Here is a 17997-nt window from a genome sequence, read left to right on the forward strand (position 1 = left end):
ACAAAGGATGGTTTTATAGCAGGTGGGGGGAAGTGGCAGCAGCTTTGAAGGCACAAACATGGATTAAGAACAGAGAAGGGCCTCACTTTTTAAAACCTCCAGGCTCAGGGATCCATAAAATGAAACATTTGGACATGGTGAAAGAAAAAAAAAAAACATGTTACGATAGCTTATTTGCTGCCAAATATTTAAGCTATAAGTCTTAATAGCACTTTATTGTTTCCTCCTGTTAATGTGAGGATGTGGAGTTGCATCTTAAACAGACAGTGGTGCCCAAGAGTTCTCCAGATGTTTCTTTAAATCACAGAGGAGAGGAAGACTGGAGCCTCTTCTGCTATGCGGTTGTTCGAAATAACATCCATCTTGACCTCTGTCTCAGGTGAAGCATATTTTCATAAGGACTGGTTGCGCAAACTTTAAACTATACACAACTGTATAGAAAATGTCTCAGTACAACAAAGTTTTCAGTTTTTGCCCAACTTAAAATGATTTTTCTATAGTTGGAAGTCACACAAAATGTTTTCCCAATGTGCAGTGGAAATTAAAAGCAAGCTATTTACACAGCCTGATTCCAAGAATATAGCCCCCCACCCCACCCTCCACCCAACTGGTGAAGGCACATGGTTCTACCAGGGGTTTTTTTCTTGTTAAAGAGGAGTTCTTCCTTCCCACTGTTGCCAAATGCTTGATCATAAAGGATCATCTGATACCTGGGGTTCTGCTGTTGTGAAAGAACGCTATATAATTAAGCCCAAACCAAATTTGCCGAGGTATTTCCACAAGATCTGATGCACACAGTGTCTAACCGTAAGCTCTCAATCCAGCTGTCAACTTGGTGACTGAAATCAAGTGTGCGGTATTAATACTGGAGGGATAAATAAATACAGTGCCTGACTGTGACGTGGAACAAATCAAAATAATACTTCATCAGCTTTGTCAATTTGAGGTTTTCAGTAAAAGGATGAATCCAACAGGATATTTTTTGCAGATCATCTCTTAATAGGACAAAGCTGCATTTTGGCCCCTAGTTTTCTGGAGCTCTTTTGAAGGCAGCTGAAGTGATGATTAGAAAGCAAAGTCAACATCTGAGATATATTTTCCACTACCAAAGCCATTACTGAAACCAGATGGGCAAGACACTGGTCTGTTTGATACCGCCTTGTTTTTAACAAGCGTTTTTATTAACAGAATGGTTTCATGTTTTGCAGTTTATACATGTTGTACTGACACAATGAATTTCAATTCTGAAAAGCATTTATATTAAAATATTTATCAATGCGCTGCTGAGATCTAGTGCTTGTCTTGTTAAAAGGGCAGCTTCTGTGACTCTTGCATTAGAAAGTCATAGCTGTTCAACTACAGACACTTGATTAGACAGTGCTGCCCTTTGGTTAAGAAAGCATTACAGTTCACCATCAACATGAGCTTTTAACGATGCATAACTCGGGACTGGCATTTACACTCAACATACCAACACACCAACAGCCCATGAAACCACAATAAACCTGGATTCAAAGCCACCCAGACAAGAGTTTAACATCACTGGAGAAGTGGTGGGAGTAAAAACATGCATGCATCAGAGATCCTCTGGCATGGAGATCTGGCAACGCGATGCTTTATCTTTCCATAAAGCATGCAAATGTTAGATTGACACGGCCCTGTTTGACATGTCAAGGCAGAAGCCAGTTGTTCTGGCAGTGTCACACATCGTACACAAAGAGCAAAATAACATCTTGCATAAAGATATGAGACTGTTGTGTATCTGAAAGAAAGTTTTAAAAAGAAGTGTTTACATGTAGTAAAGATGTAGCTTTGAGAAAGTAATTCCCCCCGCCCAATATTTTAGATTTTCACTCAGACTTTGGTTATATTTATTTACACTTCACTTAGTGGTATGACTGACAGTGTTCTATCTGGTATTATAAAAAAGCATTTTGCAATCTATGAAGCTGTCACTGGGACAAAAACAAGACTACAAGTCTACTTTGCCCCAGCAGGTTCGTTACTCATCAGTTACTGTATCATAATTGGATTACCTAAATAACTGAAACTAGAAGGCTGTAACACAGTAATTTTACATATACTTTCCATGCGAGAGGTGCTTTAAGCAAGAATTACAACATCTTTTGAGTCCGTGAAATTCCATTCGATAGCAAATATGGCTCTACTGTCTCCACTGCCAGTCTTTCATATGCTCTCTTTTTTTTTTAGGATTGTAACTCACTTAACAAATTCACTATAGACGCTGTGCATGATGTCATGTGCACATTGCTTGTGAGTTGGCTGACATATTAGATATAATACAGCTTCTGGTCATTTTGAAAAAAAATAATAATAATCTGTATTTCCCAACTGGCTGCTGGTTGTTGCTAGGTAAAATGAGTTACAAAAAAGGTTCTCCTTCTTAGCCCTTTTTGTGATTGCTTTTGTCGCTAGTAGATTGCCTTAGTCACCTCTAGTTTGCATGATAGACAGCAACTTTTCTGTAAGAAGAAAGAAAATCTATGTGAAAATACAAAAAAGGTTACCTGTTAATTTCACTTAATAACTACTTAGCCAACTTGGGTGGGGTGGCAATGCGATTTAAATAATCTGTTTCTTGAGAGACTCAAATTTTAAACAAATTTAACCTAAATCTTTCACTGGATGATAACACTGGAGGAATGTCAGTATTCATATTTTAGTAACAATGTGAAACCAAGAATTTCAATTCTAAAGATATTTTATTGAACCAAGTTTTGGTCCAACCACCAGAAAGAAAATGAATGACAAAAAACAATCAAGAAAATAATCTCGGCAACACATTTAGTTTTTTTTTTTTTTTTATACATTTATGTAAAATTTGTATGTACATGTAATAGGCAACAATGTACTGCTGACATTCAAATTTGCAATAATAGAGTGCTGAAAATGAAACATGAGCAGAACAAACGAGAAAAACAGAATTGCCAATACTTGCTCTTTGATAAGTTTTGCAAAACTGTTCGACTACAAGGCGTATTCCATGACCAAAGAATAATGAATAGCCTACTGCAGACTAAACGTATACCAACATTAAAAGAAATATTTAAAAAAGGCAAAATCAAGTAATCTGCCACCCAGGCTTACAAATTACTCTGTGATTGGTGTTAATGCTTCTCTTATGGATTTCAAAGAACAATGTTTAATGATGAAATGAATGAGCTTCAGAGAAATGTTCATAACTGCTGATAGTGCAGTCTTCAGTTAGACAGAATAATCATGGCAGCATATTCAGACTTCTGTCAATAAGTTATTCTACAACAAACCTTTATTGGCTTTTAAAGTTTAAAATACACTGATTTTAAGAGTTTCTTTATGATCAGAAAGAGCCATTTTATAAAAGGCTGTTGGATGTATTTATAACAGTTAGCCAGCAGACTGTTAGCCTACATTAATACAAAGCCTTAAAGTAAAAGGGAACAGCTAGCTTGACTCTACCCCTGTTTAAAATAATACATTTTATTTGTAATACACAGAAAACTCAATGTAAAATGACAGTTTATGCTTTCTTTTATTAAAAGATTTAGACAGAGACAAGCTAGCAGTTTCCTTCCTGCTGAGCTAACGCTTTTTCTTCTTCCTTTTTTAGAAAAAAAAAGGGTAAGCTAACAGTTTACTGGCTTTAGCTTCAAATGTACACACACAAAAACACGTTCTTGGAAAGTGGTGTTAGACTTCTCCTCTAATTGCTAGCAAAAAAAAGAAGTATGTATATTTTCCCAAAATGCACAACAAATCCACAGACCTTTTGAGAAAGCATGTGAATGAAGTATCTATATACTGGAAATGATTTCAGCAAGGTAGGGCTTTTACTACAATGTCCTTTTAAGTTGAAGCGGGGAAAAAAAGAAAACCCAACCCTTCGATTTGTGTGTCGTCACATCTTCAACATAACACGACAGACATTCCACAGTATCGGCTATCTGCAAATGTACAAAGACATAAAGATATATTAAGAGAACAACAGAAAGTTTGGGAATGCTTGTGCAAGTTCATATGTATGATGAGATGCGACCAGTGATGAAGGGGTAGGTCACATTATTTGAAAACATTCTCAAATACGGGACATTTGTAGGTCTTCATTTTCTTGATGGCATTTTTGAACTCTCTGCTGGACTTGTTCCACTTGTGGATGCCTGTGAGGAGGTACTGCTTATCAACCTTGCGGCCCATGATTAGATACTGGTTTCCCAAGTTGTCCAGCTGCTGGCAGGGGCAGTCAGCACCATTCTTCAAGTACAACACTAACTTCTTTGTGTCCTTCTTCTTCAGGTTTCCCGGTTTCAACATCTTCTTTTTCTTCTGCAGGATCACCTTACGGTCTGTGTTTTCTCGCTTTACCTCCTTGATCTTGGCCTTGAAAGCTGTGGGTGGAGGAACAACAGAAAGATGAGTTTACTCTAAAATGTGAATGTCATTTTGAACTCAACGTGTTGTACAGTGCTGCGTCTGACAGCTCCTGGTAGTGTAGTGCACTAGTAAAATTAATCATCATGAAGGATATTAGGCAGGTCAGTCTCCCGTGATCAGATATAAGGAAACATGCCACTATGGTTCCCCATCCTTTACAGATTAATCATTTTTACCTCATATACACAACAAATTTTTCCAACTGAGAACCATTAAAATTCAAGGAATCAAACCCATAAAAAAAAAAAATCATTGTACTCTTTACAGTACAATGATAGAATGAGTGTAATATTAAACTTTAAGAGAATGTTTTCGGTGCTTTAAACTTGCATTTTCAATTTGCAAAACATGACTTCCTGTTCTATAGAAGTATATGGGAAAATACTTTTTTTATTTGATCTTAATAAAAAACTCTTGTTGAATCAGTTATAGTCTCAATCGCTGCCATACTTAATACAATATGAAGTACGCTACCACACTCTTAACATTGCCAAAGTAGCAATGTTTATTTTAGTAGTAGCACTTATAACATACTTGCTAAGTAAAAGTGGTCTATGTACATCACGGGCCCATGTACACCTTATTCAAATCAACTATTGAACAGTGTGGCAGTAAGTCTAATAATGGGAATAATCAGTAAGAATGAGGTTAAAAAGTCGTGTGAAGTGCACGACTGCTAAAGCACAAAAATGTGTGTTTTATTTCAGAATGTATACACAATCAAAGTACATTCATAATCTTAATACTATTGGTGGCTCAGGTCAACAGTATTGCACAATAACATGGATTAATGACAAATAGCTAGCCAAGATACCGCCTTATACAATTTGCTGTTTACTCAGGTTTGATTAAAAATTGGATCACCGTTTATTAATAATACATAAGTAATTTAATTAACATAGACTGAAACTCATTTTCCCACAAACAGTGCATTGTTGCAAATCCTGTTCATGCAAAAGAACTTATCCATGATCCTCTTAATTCTGGGGTTTAGCCTAATACTAATAAATAATGCGGTATCTTTTTTCAGTGACTTCTGATGTTCAAAGACCAAATCCAATTATGGACAAAGCCACTTAATTTTTCTGCTTTTCACGACATAAAACACAAACAAACAAACAAAGCACAAATAAATTCTCAGGAATACTGCGCTGGGCTTCCAGCTTGTCAATGGTGAACCACATAGGGTTAGGCTACATTTTAGCCACATGGTGAACAACCAATGTTTCAGAAACTAGATGTTCCCTTAAAATCCAGTCTCTTACCTGCACATTACAAACACATCACTAGTGACCTGGCGGATGTTACACGGTTAAGGTGTAAATATAGACAAAGCATATATCTTTATCACAATTAGCAATGCAATATAATTTTTTTTCTCCTTCATTTAAGTCCAAGTATGTATCAGATTGACCAAAATACCCCTGATCTTTCACTAAACTCTATTTAACCTTCTAATCTCTAAGTTTCCTCTGAAACAGAGCACGAGTTGGACTTTGGTGGTCCAAATTTCCATACCCCCCCCCCACACACACACACACACATTATGACCTGTCATATAGTATATCTAGGTGCGTTATGTCTGACTTAACTGACATTTGCGTCAGGATAAATCACGATCAAGCTGGGAATAAAGCCTTGTGACCTTCAGTAGCGGAACAGCCTGACCAAGCATTTCCCCACTCCAGTAAGAAGAGAACAAACTTAGGCTTCAATCTAATTTTCTCCACGATTTTAAACACCAGATCACTTGCTTTTTTACAGAATTATAGTAGACAGAAAAACCTGTACTGGATCCTTGCTCTCCAGTTGCACTCGTATTGCTAATTGCTAATTAAAGTGTTGAAAAAATAAATAAATAAAGAGCCTCCCCCTGTATTAACAGTGCACATGGTACGGATTAAGACTTATCCCCCGTCAAACAGTCTCTGTGAGGGGGCTTAGTGTTCAGAGAAGTCAAAACGCAGCGGTCATAATTAGTGTGTAATAAAAGAAAAGGTCTGGCCCACCACTGAAAGGACTTCATCTTGATAAATCCTCCAACCTCGATAATCCTTTAACGCCCTGAACCTTCTTTGCACCTCGCGTTGTTTGAGGGCTTAATCTCTTCTGCAGCAGAATACAATAAGACGTTCAAATGATCAAATAACTGACAACAGTGTTTCTTTTCTCATGGTCAGTGAAACTGCCCTTGTTTGTGTTTCTTCCTACATTAGTTTTTAAAATATTTTCAATTTTTAAAGTTACCAAACAAAAAAATAAATTCATCTTATACAGTGAGCAAAAGAAAGAAAAGAAAAGAGAAGATAGCCTTTCTGTGAGAAAGCATTTCTCAAATCTGCCCACTTAATTCTTATGTCATAACCTATAACATTAGCATATTAACTGTAAAACAGCTATGAATATGTTCACACTGACGTGACCGTGTTTTCAGAAGCCCTTCCTGGATCAGAAGATCAAACAATGCTCTTAGATGCATTTTGGCCTTACAGTTTTCCTGTGACAAGATATTTATTTGAGTAAGACTTTTGGGTAAAAATCCACTGTCAATTAGTTGGATGTTAAGAGATTAAAGTTATTGTCACTAATTATTTTCCTACTCCAGTGTCAAGGTAGTAACCCACCAGTTTTACAGTGTAAAAAAAACCCCAAAAGGTCAGAACTAGTACACATATGCAGCTTATAACAAGGGTTTTCATTTTTAGGAGTCAAAAATAGACGATTCTTTAAATAAAATGGGAACGTCTTCAGTGGAATCAAATATATGTGCATGCCGCACCTTTGTTACAGTACAAAAGTTAAAAGGAAGATATACTGTCAGTGATTTGGATGCTTTTACGCATGCCAGCACACTAAAATAAAATGACTTCTATTGTAAGATTTCTTTTTGTGATGTTGTCCCTGAAACCTGACTTGATTACCTCTGCTGGGTCAGATGTATTAATGGGATCCTTAAGTGCCCAACGTGTCATAAACCCAGCAGGAGGGTGTGCAGTGCTCCTCATTCACAATAATGGCAAGTGGTCCAAGCTAGACTGAACAGTCATCCAGCACAGGAATGCCCTGTTGTTTATCACATCAGCAAAGGGAGGGAGCAATTCGGAAAAGGACAAAGTGAACAGTTGGAAGCCAAGGAGAGATTTAATTGAAGGGCTTCTGGAGGTTTTGGGACAATGAGGTACCATAAAACCTTAAGCACGAAGAAAAATTGCAGTGGGAAGAAAAAGCCGATGTTGTGATGATGTTTGAAATCATTTACAGCTGAGTGCGGCAAATAGGATGTGTGTGCATAAATACATGCCCAACAGCTATATTAATCATGAGGATTTCAGGGAAATAAGCGATATTTGGTCCTCACCAGGGAAACCTGTTACTCGTTCTTCCAACTCTGATGCATTAGCTCAACAACACGCAACCTACAGCCATCCTTCCTCCTGTGCCAGAAAAACTCCACATCCAGGGGGCCACAAGTCAAAAGTTTCACCACAGAATTCTCCACTTTTATCAAACCACATGGAAAAATCAAACATGCTCAATTTAAATGCTGGGAAGCACTGCAGTGCAATGCATGATAGAGACTATTTTGGCCTCTTCATTTTGCAGCTTCAAATAAATGAGATGGACAAAAATTCTAATTCACTGCTAGGTTGAGTTTTTTTTTTAATGAATACATGATTGGTCCACGCAGATTAACAAAGGCTTCAGTCTCTGGTTCATCCCTCGAGCCCCTCTATGGTTTTCCATCCCTGTGTTCCACTGAGAAAAGCAAAGGAATCCATCACATCTATTTTTGCAGTCTTCTCCAAACAAAACAGGCTTGGATTTAAGACGCTGCCTTGTTAAAGTTTACTGTCCAAATATTTTTTTTGGAACTCAAGAAAGATATCGGGATGACCTTGTGGGACAAAACACATAATGATTAAAGCGTGGGATATTTCCATCTGCACATTTTCCTTTTTGCTCAAGACAAGGCATTAACTCATGTTTAGCTTCTGCTGTTTAGCTGCTGTTGGATGTATTTATAGCATTTCTCTCCAGACCAAAACTGAATTCCGTCGGTCTGCTGAAAAAAAAAATTAACAAACAAATCTTTGGCAAGCTGCAGCGCTGTGTCGTGTCAGGCTACGCATTAGTCGTTTACCCGCCACAATCGAGCCATACTGAAGCAATAGAGAAGTTTGTTGCATTCCAGACTATGTCCCTCCCTCGCAGGGTCAACACAAGCAACAAGGTCTCATCCTCAGCCTGACACTAAATCTGTCTGTGTATCCTCATATGTCAGCTGGTTAGGTGACTTATGACAAGCAAGCAAAACAACATCTGTCTTCATCCAAGATGAAACAAGCCAATAATGCAGCCCGCTCCCTTGGCAAACCGGGACGCAGACTCAAAGGGGCAAGTCTCATCACCGCAGCATAAACAGCGATGCAATTTGTTAAACAAATGTAACTTTAAACTTTTTCTTGAGAACTGGAAGAATGTGTGTTTTCAATGTGCGTCCAGTCTATGTTTGCTTGGCCTGGCACCTGGAATTCGTGCTGCCACAAGCTTTGGTGAATAAAAGATGAAAGTAGAACAACTTGCATCATGTGTGTATTATTTCAGTTCTCATGTCTGCAGTTCAATTTGTGTTTGTGTTATTAATTGAGCTCAAAGCTTTCAATTTCCTTTTTTTAAGTACATATGGTTTATACTGGATTCCTCATGTAAGACCTCCAAATTTCCACAATTAAAACAAGTGCCCTCATCAGCTTAAGATCGTCCTTCCTTCCTGTTTTTTTTTTTTTTTTTAATGTTGTTTTCCATTCAAGTTGGACTGAGGATCCTCTAATGAAAAGAATGTGTGAAGCTGGCTGCAGCAGATTCTGAGCCATCTCTTAATATTTCCAAATAGGTTCTGACGTGTTCAAAACCCACTTCCAAATCCCCTTCAGAATATGTCTTTAGATTTGATAATGTTCCAAAAGAACATTTCTGGTACGACCTCAGAACATGACTGCAGAGCTGAAGAATGGCTTTTCAAAATGAACAACATCCTTCTAAAACTGATCTTCTGACCATCACCAAGCTTTTGATCTTACAACTACTCTTAAAGTAAAAAGTTGACATATTAAATGCAGAAAATAAGAAACTGTGTTGAGAAAAGGTCAAGGAAAGACTGGAAAAGTTGTGTAATGGTAAAGAACCCTCAAGGTGGAACATGAGACACTGACTTAACTAAGAAAGAACATCCCTGAATGGGTTTCTTGAAATTCAGATGGGAAGACGGAGAGCACTTCTCCCTTAAAAAATTAGATTCATGGGAAAAATAGCTCCACAATTTAAAATTTTCTCAACCTAACATTGTGAAACATTTGGAGATTTCATATCTTTGGTATGCAATATGATTGAAAGATTAAAAGTATCTGGAAGAATCCCAATAAACAAGGAACAAGGCCAAAAATTGGCCTTGTTCAGTTGAGCTATTCGTCAGCCATTCAGTTGAGAATAGCCGTGAATTTTAGATCCTCGGGAAGCAACGCATTTAAAACAGCAAGTTCTCTGTCAGAAATCACCACACAGGCTCATTTCTGAAAACCTTTGTAAGGAAACACAGTCCATCACTGTGTCCATAAATGCAAGTTGAAACTAGCTAGTAATTCTCTGCATTCTGTTTTCACTCAGATCTTATAATGACCAAAAACGGTGATACCAATCAGGCTTCTACTCACTTTATGTTTATGGAAAAAAAACATAAAAAACCCATGCACTACTAGGAATGACATTTAACCCTTTAAGACCTACCATAGAACCGCCAGAAGGCCGCCAGAGCTTACTTTATATTTTTACATGCTGTAGTGCCATTTTTGGGAGCATTTCAAGTTGATATACATCAATACAACTGTTATAGCCCATATTTTAATAATATGTATGCATTAAGTCCATAGTAACTACATAAATTGCAAAAAAAGTGCAATAAACTACAAAAAAATTGAAAATAATTTTGGTTTTTTTACATATATTTCTACTTGGAGAAATTTAAGAGGTTTATCCCTCAAAACTTTAAATACAAAAAATTTGCAAAAACTAGTTTACAACAACAGGAAATTTATTTTGAGTGTCTTCATAGTTTTATTTTTGAGATACACCAATTTTTATATACTGCAGGAAAAACGAAAAACAATCCTATGATGCAAATTTGTAAAGAAAACAGCATGTGCATCAAAATAAACTATTTTAAGCAGTGCAATTTCAGTTCTAAGCATCCCAGCAACTATTCAGAAAAGCATAAAGTCAAACATGACTTATAAAAACACCAGTATAGGCTTTTAAGGCCTACAAGTAAAAAACTACATTTTCCGCGAAAATGACGTCACTTCCCGCTCCGACCGGCTTTAAAGGGTTAAGGAGCGTCCCATTTTTGTTGGAAACAGGTTTGTATTTGGGAAATCACCTAACAACCTGAACTAAAATTTTTAAATGCATAAAGCTAACACTAAAGTAAACACGAGCATTTTTTTAACATCTGAATAAAATCCAGTGCCTTGCATGTAGCAAATAATTACGTATATTAATTCTCATTTACCCGATAATTCTGTGTTACAATTCTCCAACAATAACCCAGCAGGGTTTCCTTCATTGTATTAAGTTGTGGCCTGTGCACTGGAGTTTTACAACTACAGCAATTAAGCTTGCTAATGGATCTTGTTAGCCTACCCTTCCAGTTGACCATTTGTAGATTTAAAATAACAGTTTGAGAAAAAGCTATAGATGAATAAAACGCTAAAATTCTATTAAAAAAAACAAAACAAACAAACAGACAAATGTTGGAGAGCAAGTTTTCAGAACACCTATCACTCTTGAATGCTAACCAGGATATTAGTTGTGCTTCTGAGTGGAAATTTCTTGTTAAAAGTGATACCACGTATTAAATATAATCTTTATTAGCCTATATTAGCTTAGATGTATGAACTATTTCACTCAAAGACTTTCCAGCTCAGATTTTATTACCATAGAACCAGTTCACTAGAACAGCTACCTCAGCTCTTTATATTACAAGATAACAGTTACAGAATATTAACACAAGTCAAACACCCAACGTCAACACAATGAGAAACGAATTCTTATCTTTTTCCATGAAGAAATGGTATTAGCATTTAAGAATTGTTTTTGGAGATGGTTTATCATTAACTTTTTTTTCCATTTAGGATATGAAGATGGTAATCTGTAACATCAGTCAGCCCAGACAACAGAACAAACATCCCAGTTTACAACCGCAAAGACCTGCCACTTAAAGACTCCAATGACCCCAATTCATTAGTCACAGAGCATCATGGTCCACCAGACCAGACAGGGATAGTATATCTAACCAAGAGATAAAACGTCACATTAAATTGAACTGCCAAATATGACCAAGTACCGCCAGGACACAGTGTACTATGGGGGGAAAAAATAAAAGTTGCACACTTTATAAAACTTTATGAACTTTGAAGATGGGAAATAAAGTAAAGAGTTCTTTTGATTTTATGCAGTGCATCCGACTGTCTGTGTTTTGTGGGTGTTGGGACGCCGCTTACCAAACTCGCTGGCACACATGTGCTCAAGAATGGTGTCTGTTTTCATTTCGTTGTCACATGGAGGGCAGATGGGAGAGTAACCTGTGGATGAAAAAACACACACAAAAAAAACAAAGAAACAATTGGACAAGAAATCGGTGCAAATAGAAGACAAAATGTCAAATGGAATTTATGTTGCCCGTTTGGTGACCAGGTCAGGAGTGCTCATATTCAACTTCAGTCAGTTATCCTGCAGACTTCTACGCATCTTAACATCTCTGAGCATGCACAGATCCTGTTTACTGTCAGTAGTCAGTCACCTACTCCCTTGGGTTTCGTACACTCTGATGACCTGATGTCAGTGAGGAATGTCTTAAGCTTTTATAGCCAGCTGTAACTAAGAGCTGCAGTAAACGCTCTTCTTTACTTTTTGCTACACTAAGGCAGTTTTCAAAATGGATCTGCTCAACACTCATCTATACACCTTTAAAAAAGTATTAGAAATGTGGAAGGAATAAATGGTAAAGATATTCAATTCAACCTTAAAAGAATGTTCTGAGATTCCAGAGTTTAAAAAGGGGGCTTTGAGTGTAGAGGTGTATAATAGCCAGCTCAAAGACAAAAATCCCAAAAGACCCAAAAAGTGTTTTTGCCAAAAAGTAACTCAGTTGAGGCATATCTGCGAACTTTTTACTGACACGATTTTTCAATTTTTTTGAATACCACAAACGATCGTTTCATGCCAAACAGCTGAGCCGACCTTCCAAACAAACTTGGACCTGCATTGCGATCGCAGCGTCCTTGCAACATTAACCCCGATTACACTGCGGTGTCCCGCTGTGGGCCTGGATCGATCAACCAAAGGGGAAGGTAACAGCACTCTACTCTCTTCCAGTTGTCCATTTACATGTGTTTAACGAATGCTTGTGAAAGCATCGCTCGGGTGTGAAGAGCTTGTGAAAACAGACAATGTTTACAGAGTCACTGGGTCCCTTTGCCTCTGAGAGCCTGGTTCATCTTTAAATCACTTATCACAGGTCCCTATGCTGCAGTATTCAAACACTGTTAGCTGGCCTCTATTAACAATCATTAACAGCTGAGGAGATTAGCTTGCCTTTGTTAATGTTTATCACCCTGAAGATCAGATACTGAGAGACTCTCCAGAAAACAAAACTCTGAGTAGCTGAGCTTCAGCCGACCTGTGGGAACAGACTGGCTTTATTTAACCCCAGTGCTGACAAATGATAACAGGTGAAGTCTGGAGAGCATGGAGCTCTGTGTGGTCCCCTCGTCTTACCTTGAAAAAGGAGTCTTTTTCAGAAAAACAGGCCTCCATCCATACCACTATGTCAGTCAGCAACAACCCCCCCGACAAAACACACACTCACAAACACGTCCCTTCTCCCCCCAAAGATACAGTGAGCTCTGTGTTATCGCAGGAAGATCCACAGTCCCTCCATTTATGGCCAACATGTTCAGTAAGGGGCTTTAGATTGAAATATAAGTAGAGGCCCCACCCCTTTAACTTTATGGTTCAAGTGAATGAGGCAGTTGTAGTCCCTCCACCCCCACCCCTCGGCGTACACCTCACCTCGCCTGAGCAACCGATAGAGAACCTGGCACTGCAGCCTTGCTCTCAGCTTTATCATCCAGAGAATTGTTATTTTCTGCGATTTTTATGGGCTTCTCTGGCATTTCTCAACTTGGCTTGCAGAGGTTAGTGCTGGAAGACAGTTTTGCTGGACTAATGCTATTGCCCTCTACAACCCTATTTGCTGATGCAGCGTCTTGGGGAATCTGCACCAAAGCACCCATTAGTGATAGATGATAGGGGTAAAAGAATGTCCTTGGGAGCTCTGTTTACAAACCGCCCTCCCGACGTCAACTTGGACGCCGATTTTCCAGATCTCCATCTTTTCATCAGATGCACAACATTTGCCAGAGCACAGGGATTAAATATATTAAGGTATTCACATTTTTTTTCCTCCAACCTTTTTATTCTTTGTTTTTTTGCTGTTTGACTTCCTCCCAGCATTGTCCTCCAGCTCAGCGAACACCTTGAAATAAATGACTAACATCTGTTTGAGCTTTTGCAATATTACAACATCACTTGTTGTCAATAGCAAGCAACTTCACCTGCACGTTAAAGCCAGGAGATTATAGAGTGAAAGGAAAACGTAAACGTGATAGACTTTCTTTAAAAAACATGAGGGGTGGTTGGTGTTAAAACAGGATCAAATCCAGGTTTTCACGGCTGAATTTGCTCCCCCAAAAGGTCGCATTTGCTTTGTTTGTGCTCGGATTTGCATCTGCAAACACACTTTTCACCCCTGAAACAACAGTCGCATGCCCATTTAACTGCAACGGGTGTCGTCTTTTACACGGTGGCAAAAGTGCTGGCTGTTTGTTTTCTAAGTGAACTAGTTAGTCAGGGTTAGGTAGTTAATACTATATTAAGAAATTGGAACTGATTCAAAGAATGAATATTTATTCATCAAGCTAAATTGCAAAATATCTCGTTTTCAACTTCTTCCTTATGAGACAACTTGGAGATTGTTTTCTTTCACTGGAATTTTAAGGGAATACCTTTAAAAAATTAAATATAAATCCGTCACCTGAACTCTTTAGCTAAACATCCATCCTCTTCCGCTTATCCTTATCAGGGTTGCAGGGGTAATATATTATTTATACAGAATATATAAATATATATATAAAAAAGTATAATTCTCTTAAAAGGTTTTCAACTTTATATTGAAGTTTGACTTCAAATTTCTACATTTAAATTTCACCTTGAGAAAGTTTGTTCATTTAACAAAATAAATAAATAAATAAAAATATACATCATACAGACAACATGTTAATAAACCGTTTAAATGGCAGGTTTATGCCCAGGAAATATTCAGCTATTAATTTGCATATTTCCTTGTCAAACATTTATTCACAAATATACAGTGTGTGTGTGTGTGTGTGTGTGTTTGACCTTTTGAAGTTGCTGTTAGGTGAGTTACCTGTGGGTTTTGTAACCTCCGTGGCGTTGGGTGTCGTCATGGCAATGCACACTTCACCTTCGGGAAACTTGTCACAGGTGAGCATCTCCGGCCAGGGGAAGCCGAAGGCCTCCATGATGGGGGCGCAGCCGTCCCTCACGGCCTCGCACATCCAGCGGCACGGGTAGATCGGCCGCTCCAGGCACACGGGAGCAAAGAGCGAGCACAGGAAGACCTGCGTGTCCGGGTGGCAGTTCTTGTGCACCAGAGGCACCCAGCTGCTGGCCTGCTGCTTCACCTCGGCCATGGTCTCGTGCTCCAGCAGGTTGGGCAGCATCATCCGGTTGTAGCCCACGTTGTGACAGAGCCGCAGGTCGTCCGGAATGTCCACGCACTGGGGCGACTTGCCGTAGACGGGCGTATTCCAGGCCAAGTACTCGTACTCTGATGCCCTGCACCCTGACAGAAGTGCCACCGTCACCAGCAGCCGGAACATCCTGCAGAAGCACTCACAAGTAGAGCTCATGATGTGTCTTTGCAGCCACTGAATGATTGCTAACCGGAGTGCGAGGCAACACTCAGTTCATGAAGAAACGCACAGCGACAGCGACGCAGGAGAAAGGCGCTCTGCAATAAGTCCACTGTCTCCTCTGGCTGTAGTCCCGCTGCTGGGCTGCGTGAGGCTCCTGCGAGAGTTTGGGGAGGTAATGCGCTGAGACTGTGCGGAGCTCGGAAACAAGAGGGGGTTGTAAAGTGCGCTCTGACCAATCGGAGCGCGTCTGCGCCTTTTGGCACTCGGCTGTCAGTCAAAGCGCTTAATGACCGCGTGTGTAAAAACTCTCCGGGAGACTCCCCAGCGTTCCCTTTGCGCTTCCTTTGTCGATATAAAGTAATAATAATAATAAATATATTTGGATATGTGCGCATAAACTGGCAATACTTTCAGACTGACTGGGGTGTAGGAATAAGCTCGATTAGAAGTTGCACAGCTTTAAAGTGTGACACTGGGTACTTCACGGCTTTGTTTTATGCCTGTAACAAGAACGTGGTGCAGGGAACAACACGAGCCCCTCGCATCCCCGAATGTGAGGAAATCCTGATTTCATTCATATTAAATAAAGAAGCTCTATAAGCTTGTTGCCATCAGCTGTTACTGTACGGAGGCCTGAAACAGCCTAAACGCAGAAACAACTCCAAATGCATTTCCTTTCTTTTATTTTCATCTATTGTTATTTTCCTTTCATTTTTACACCTGTACATATTTACGTATTCATTATTGTATTTTTTTAACTCATTTACTCTTTTGGCAATATATGTTCTTCCATATAATGGAGCACAAACCCAGATCATCTCCTAAAGCATATCCACTGTAATGCCTGCCTGCTGCACTCATTATTTGGTTCAGAAAATATGATAGACAAATAAAAAATCGACTTTTATAACTTTATTGAAGAAACAGGACAGTTTTAGGTGTCATCTTTGACTCAGCAAAAACTCAGCAAAAAATAACACTAATTATCATTATTATTATTACTTTATATCACTTTATTAATACTTTATATCACTTTATTTCCTTGAAGGTTGAAGTTTCTTTGAAGATTTTGAATTTAAGAGTCTGAGCCAAGACTTAGTGAGTAATAATAATGATAATAATAACACTTATTTAGGGGCTTTCTTTTAATTCCACTGCTTCTAAAATGTCCTGCAGGGAACACGCCAAGGCCCCGAGGATAAGAAGCCTCCCAAGTAAAGACAGGAAATAGTGTTTTCATTCATAATAATTATCTCTGCAGGAGAAAAGTTCTGAAGGAAAATACCCGATAAGCTGCCTCTGGGAGTTCTTGGGTACATTAACTTATCAAATGGGGAGCTGATGATTTAATACTGCTCTGTTTGTGCTTGTTGTACTTGCAACCTGCTGGGGAACACTTTCCTTATCCAGCTCAGTTTAACACTTGAGGCTAAAGTCAATTTGCTGAGCCCCGAGTGTCCATCTCCTCCCTCCTCCCAGCCTGGCCATATCCAATGATAAGGGCAAAGGTGTGAAATCCCTCTATTTAAATGGAGGTCAATTTGCATTCCATTGTGATGTTAACAGCCCTTGTAGAGCAAGAGGAAAAAGAAAACAGAGGATTTAATTTGATTTTAAGTGTGCACATAGCAAACAGAGGCCTTTGAGAGGAACGGCGTAGTTGAACTTATAGAATAAATGTGTTTTACAGCTGTCTCTGCTGCAAGAGACGCCGCTCACCTAGACATTTTCCTCTCATTGAACTGAGGCCAAGAGAAAATGTTCTGCAACAGCACGCAGAATGTTTAGTACATCATGTGCAGGATGGCTGGACAGTGACAGATGGTACCACTTTAAAGAAAAAACACGATTTACTGGGTGCAAAAGCTGAAATGAAAAATAAAGATGTTGAAAGAAAACTGTAAATCATCTCAGAGTTATAATCAAATCAGAAATAATCCAACTTTAGATTGCTCATGAGTTAAATTATCCATTAACTCAGACCTCTGTGCTGCAATCTGCATGCCAGAGTGGTGATGTGTGCTCAAAAGAAGGCCAAGTGATTCTCTGAAGCACTTTAAAGATGACACCTCAGTTAACATTTCAAATTAATGGTGAAGGTTTAACAAGCAGGGCTGTGTTTGAGGCGATGCTGTACAGACTGCTTTATGGGCTGATGGCATCCAACAACAGTTTGTGCATAGGTGGTTGCTAAAGCAAATTCCAAATTTTGGAGACAGGAGGCTTGTTTTCTTTTTCTTCTCCAGACGAGACCTGGCTTTGCTCAAATGCATGGGGAAGCCTCCCATTCAGCGTGACGGGCCTGCTAAAAACTACCAGCAGCACAGCAGCAAGCCAACAAAACTGAGTGAGACAAAAGAAAGGCTGCAAGAGGAGAGGTCTACAGCAACTTTCCATTTGAGAACAGAGCAGAGAAATGGATACTAAAAAAAAAAAGGTCCTACAAACAAGAGCATTTTGGCCCATTAGGCTCTGGTGCTTTAACAGCGTGTGACTTACACAAGAAAGACTA

At 38.9% G+C, this 17997-nt stretch overlaps 1 protein-coding gene across 1 annotated transcript; it reads right to left on the bottom strand.

The window, feature by feature from the left end:
- Nucleotides 1-1143: 1143 nt before the first annotated feature.
- LOC146375731 (secreted frizzled-related protein 1-like) lies at nt 1144-15715 on the bottom strand. The gene is made up of 3 exons (XM_084946460.1): nt 14975-15715; nt 11988-12068; nt 1144-4385 (listed from the first exon to the last, which is right to left on the bottom strand). The coding sequence occupies exons 1-3, from the start codon at nt 15477-15479 to the stop codon at nt 4060-4062; spliced, it is 912 nt and encodes a 303-aa protein (XP_084802586.1). The 5' UTR covers nt 15480-15715; the 3' UTR covers nt 1144-4059.
- Between the last annotated feature and the right edge of the window lie 2282 nt (nt 15716-17997).

Source organism: Perissodus microlepis, chromosome 12 (assembly GCF_051167445.1).
Source record: "Perissodus microlepis isolate ML-2025 ecotype Zambia chromosome 12, ASM5116744v1, whole genome shotgun sequence".
NCBI classification, from domain to species: domain Eukaryota; kingdom Metazoa; phylum Chordata; class Actinopteri; order Cichliformes; family Cichlidae; genus Perissodus; species Perissodus microlepis.

Bases quoted from the DNA above. Each gene is read 5' to 3' on its own strand.
- LOC146375731 (XM_084946460.1), bottom strand. From the start codon at position 15,479: ATGAGCTCTACTTGTGAGTGCTTCTGCAGGATGTTCCGGCTGCTGGTG. The intron at 12,069-14,974 runs GTAACTCACCTA...TTTCATCCACAG, and splicing joins GGAGGTTACAAAACCCACAG to GTTACTCTCCCATCTGCCCT. The intron at 4,386-11,987 runs GTAAGCGGCGTC...CTCCACCCACAG, and splicing joins CATGTGTGCCAGCGAGTTTG to CTTTCAAGGCCAAGATCAAG.